This window comes from Pseudorasbora parva, chromosome 25 (genome assembly GCF_024679245.1).
Source record: "Pseudorasbora parva isolate DD20220531a chromosome 25, ASM2467924v1, whole genome shotgun sequence".
Taxonomy (NCBI): Eukaryota; Metazoa; Chordata; class Actinopteri; order Cypriniformes; family Gobionidae; genus Pseudorasbora; species Pseudorasbora parva.
Genome location: NC_090196.1, coordinates 17,532,156 through 17,537,185, shown reverse-complemented (window position 1 = coordinate 17,537,185; position 5,030 = coordinate 17,532,156). Strand labels below are relative to the sequence as shown.

The 5,030-nt window shown below is 43.5% G+C and overlaps 1 protein-coding gene across 2 annotated transcripts; it reads left to right on the top strand.

The window, feature by feature from the left end:
* Nucleotides 1-268: 268 nt before the first annotated feature.
* Nucleotides 269-3,068, top strand: LOC137065221 (protein FosB-like). Of its 2 annotated transcripts, none has more exons than XM_067436814.1 (3): nucleotides 269-1,052; nucleotides 1,405-1,615; nucleotides 2,665-3,068. In XM_067436814.1, the coding sequence occupies exons 1-3, from the start codon at nucleotides 999-1,001 to the stop codon at nucleotides 2,763-2,765; spliced, it is 366 nt and encodes a 121-aa protein (XP_067292915.1). In that variant the 5' UTR covers nucleotides 269-998; the 3' UTR covers nucleotides 2,766-3,068. The 2 variants fall into 2 exon arrangements, with proteins under 2 accessions (XP_067292915.1, XP_067292914.1); XM_067436813.1 differs by having other exon boundaries at nucleotides 1,356-1,615.
* The last annotated feature ends 1,962 nt before the right edge of the window (nucleotides 3,069-5,030 follow it).

Genomic DNA, 5,030 nt, shown 5'->3' with positions numbered 1-5,030 from the left:
ATGTTACAGATAAATATGATACGTGACAAAGTTTGTATATAATTGTGGATAAAACTATGAGTTGACTATCAAAAAAAGATGAATAGAATGATGCCTGTTTGGATGAGAAAGAAAAACAAGTGGCAGTTGGCCACCATTACAAAGAAGACTAGATAAGTTTATGAATAGTGCAACTGTGGCAAAGAGTGTGGGGAGTAATGCACCTGCAATGAAGTCATGAGTTAGAACTGTATAAAAGTATGAGCTAAGAAAGAGATGGTCAGATGTTCAGCTGGCATCTCACTTTGTTGTTCATACAATAAAGTTTATTTCTTCTGAGACCTGGAACTTCGACTCTGAAAGATTTTCTTTAAAGCACTGGAGACAATCAAGAACTTAGAATTTGCCACGACACTTATCACCTACATCCCACACAACGAGTATAATCTACCTTTGTTGGCCCTTCTTTTTTGATGCACAGCCCAACCCCAAGTCTACTAAAAATAAATGAATTTCCTCCACACAAGTTGGGGCTACACTATATTTATGGATGGAAAACCTGCCCTCTGTAACGAATATCCACTGGAGGTGAGGTTGAGAACCCAAGTGCAGTTTCGTTTATTGAAAACTTAACATAAATCAAAATCCAAAACATAAAACAAAGACTTTGCAAAACCAAACAAAAGACTTGACTAAACTTGACTTTACATGACCAGAGACTCGCCAACAGTAGATTTACATATTCAATAACAGACAAAGACTATGGCAAATATGAGGGCTTCAATACACAAGGGCTAATGACAAGACAAGGGACACCTGTGAACAATGATCAACCCATAAACCAATCACAGCATTGCAGGAACGCGAGGCAGGAACACATGAGGGCGTGGAATCACATGACAATAGACCACATTACGAAAACAGGAAGTGCATGACAAAACATGACAGTGAACATGAAAACCTTGAAACATGAAACATGAACCCAACACCAAAACACCCTGTAACAGAGCCCCCATCTGATGACGTCACAGCTGATCCACGATTGGCCGGATTCACCGCATGACAGCGATCACGTGTGTTTTGTGTTTATTCTAAAACCATATGTTACGCTAATGCTCACAAATCATTAATTTATAACATTAAAACCTCTTTTCATGTAGTCGCGATGTAATATTATCATGTTTATCAAACTAAAACTGATAAAAACCGTTGACAACACTTCATTGATAGTGTAGGTTTATATATTGAACTTTAATCTTGTCCAACTTTATTAAGCAGTACATAAAGTGTTGAATGAAAATGTCATTTGAAACATCTGTGTATTTGAGAAATATTGCATTTATTTAACTTCAGCTGTGATAAAAACGCAGCGCAAGCGTCACCACGGGAAGCAAAAAGTGTCCGACTTCACGTATCCGCTTGCAGCTCCTCCCCGCCTGCACTCGGCTACTCTCGCCGATCGCATGCATCCAGCCGCAGCCGATGTCGACCACACCTCCTGGCATGGCTGGGACGGGCCTGGGCGGACCTGGACCCTGTGGCGTGGGCGGACCTGGACCCCGAGGTGTAGGTGGACCCGGAACCTCAGGCGTCGGCGGACATGGACCCCGTAGCGCGGGCAGACCTGGACCCTCAGGTAGGGGTGTGAGACTGACGGTTATAGTTAAACACCAATATTTTAATATAGTTTAACCGCCAAAACAGTGTTTTTAAAATATTTTTTACAAACATAAAAAAAATAAAAAGATGCACTCCAGGGGGAAATTGTATCAGCTGAAGAGGGAAACAGAGGCGGAGTTAGTGGTGCTTCGGAGGCTGCTACTGCTGGAGATGATTCGGGAGAGGTCCGTGCACCACCTGAGCGGATTACTTTTGAGTGTGCATCCTTATAAGACGTAGACAGTGCGGGCCTTCACCACTGAAGAGTGCGCGCCGCACTCACATGCACCAAGCTATAATGTTGACAAGTTTTTCAGAGGGATACACTTTTTATTTTGTAAGAAGTTATGAAGATAATGTAGGAATATGTATATTCCAGCAGTGAGTCGACACAACAAAGCATTCCAGAGACCCCCTCTCCGAAACCTGAACCTATCGTAAAACTAATCAAGGATGCCCAACTGGCCCAATGACAACATCTCTCCCCCTTTACCTGCGTTATCTCAAAACCAGCACAAGGACAAGATGAGTCACATGACATGTTTCCTCTTTGTTCTACAAGCATAACAGCGGGTAGAACCTCACGAAGAAGTGACTCATTTATTACCGACAGGCATAAATTCAAATCGTTATCGGGACACAGAGTCGCTAAAAGCTTTTCGAAGGCTGCCAGACATTAGCCAGGCCCCTTTTCGTCCTCCCTCCTTTCTTGACCCGCGAATTCCAAAGGCTCTTTGAACATCACACAAAGACCTCACACCATTGCAGACATGAGGAGTAAACTATAGATTCAATAACATGAATTAATCCACCCAACAGCGACTTAAACATATACTAAGGTAGTATGTATATTTTCATGTAACTTGTAAAGTTTAAAGTAAAGCAGGACACCCGCCCACAATAATATCTCATTGGCCGGAGACGCCCCCAAGGAGGGACCTGGGGCCCGTTTAAAACTCCCAGGCCAACAAGATATCTTTGCTTTTTGTTTTGCTTTGCGCTTTATTAACTGCCATGGTTTTGCAGTGCATTCTGTTTTGATCGTGCGGGCCTTTCCTGCCTGCATGCAGCGTCCTCTGAGCTACCCAGAGCTCTTCATCATCACCACACTCCAAAACTCCGTCTGAACCTTGCTGTAGAAAACTTCCTGGAATCTGCGCAGTGGCGCCACAGATATGCCCGTCGTGTAGCAACCAGCTAACGCCATCCAGGATCCGGCTTTTCAACCCGCAAAACCAACTATTTGTCCCTCTGACCACAACAACCGACCACCAGCCGAGCAACGCCGTGCTAAGAGGAACCCATGCTCGTAAGAGCATTCAAACGCAAGTACATGACTCTTCATTCTGGCTGAACTGGTAAAAATCATATCTAAGTGAACAAACTAAGGTTGACCTGCTAGTATATTGATTCTCAGGTTGTGGTTAAGAAATCATTGGGACTTCACTCCTTTCCATTAACAAACCTCCCTTTGCCAGTGTAACCCTCCTCTAAAGCAGTGGTTCTCAAACCTGTCCTGGGGACCCCCAACCAGTACACATTTTGCATGTCTCCCTCATCAAACACACCTGATTCAAATCATCAGCTCATTAGTAGAGACTCTAAGATTTGAATTGGGTGTGTCTGATGAGGGAGACATGCAAAATGTGCAATGGTGAGGGGTCCCCAGGACAGGTTTGAGAACCACTGCTCTAAAGGGTAAATACACACTGGTTCGGATACTCAACTTAAGGCCAATTAATTACAGTGTGGTAAATGGCACAACCAGAAGTTATTGATAACCACACAGATTACTATTTCACATAAACTGTATTGTAATGAACCAGAATATACATAACAATTGTTACAAAAGGAAAAAACAGCAATAAAGTGTGGTGCGCAATCAGTGTATGTGTATCAGTTTCTTCCTCGGTCCAGTCTTTCAGATGACAAAACAAAACAAAAAAACGAAAATCTCTTTTCAGTCCTGGAAATTAGTTGTGTCCTTAGGTTCCAATGATTTCCTACCGCACAGCACTTGGGATCAAATGAGACGTCCCGCAGCAATCAATGATTCCATGGGTTCAACATTCAAGGGTGGTTGGCTCGCCATCTTCCTTCCGGAAGAATTCAAATCCATACAAAAAAACCTGGCCTGAAATAAAACAGGCACATCCACATCATATTACTCAATAATTGTTGAAGAAATTTTTATAATTTATGTTTGAGTTCACACAAGAAGTCAACATCTGTTTCTGCCATAATAAAACACCATAAGACAGTGTCTTTTGAAACCCAGGGGGTAGGGACGGGAACCCTAGTTTGAGAGTTTTCCCTCATCAGAGGTGTCGGCAAATCTAAATTAGATCTAAGACCACTGTTTGTTGCTTTTCATTTAAATGAGTTCTAAGACAGAAGGGGGGCCATGTATGTGTGTGTGTTTCTTACTTTCCCTCTGTAGGTACAGGGACCATTGTGTCCCATGACAAAAGGGTTGGGGGGGAGACATTTGTTTCATCTTTCCTTTTGTTTTTGTAAAACACTGACACGGGTATAAAAGCTTGGACCTTTCTTTGTTTCCCCAGTTCACACTCGAGGCAGGCATTGCCTGGTTGATTGTGGATTCATTCTTGCAAGGATTAAATCTTTATAAAGACACAATTGGCTAAGGTTTGTCTCTTATTCAGAAATGCAACGGAGTTAATATAATTTTGCCTATACATTTGGTGTCAGAAGTGGGATTCCTTGGATGTGCCTTCCGGACCCTGAGAGCGGACGGTGACCGATCATCCTGGACGTTAGAGTCACAGCCTTACCCCGACTGATTCAGGGAGAAGGGCCGGCTGCTCTAGGGGTCCTGGAGGGTCCAACCACTGGAATTAGAGAAAACGAACCCGGGGTGGCAACGGGACGCTTCTGGTAAGAGACAAACTTAAAAATTTGGGGAAGAATTTTAAATAGAATTTGGTTAAATTGAAATTTTAATTGATAGGGATTAACCATACTGGAAGTCTGAATCTGTGGCAAATGCAACGTGAATTTATGTGTTTTACGGGGTGAAACTGAAATCACGTGGGCGAAAAAGGACTGAGTTGTGTGCGGTCCGGGGACTGAGTTGTGTGCGGTCCGGGGACTGAGTTGTGTGCGGTCCAGGGACTGAGTTGTGTGCGGTCCGGGAACTGAGTTGTGTGCGGTTCCGAAATCGGGCGCTTGAGTAAGCGTCCGTCCCGTCTGGTCTGGGTGAAGGATAAGATCTGTACGGAGACGTCCGACAGATTACTAGCGTGCACGCGAACAGCCACAGACTCAGACTGCCAATATGGTAAAGTCCCAAAGCAAGCTAGCAGAATATGATACACCGGTGTTTTTGTCAAATGGGAAAATTATATGGCCAAAAATGCATGCAAGGTATA

Bases quoted from the DNA above. Each gene is read 5' to 3' on its own strand.
- LOC137065221 (XM_067436813.1), top strand. The intron at 1,616-2,664 runs GTAGGGGTGTGA...ATGGTTTTGCAG, and splicing joins GGGCAGACCTGGACCCTCAG to TGCATTCTGTTTTGATCGTG.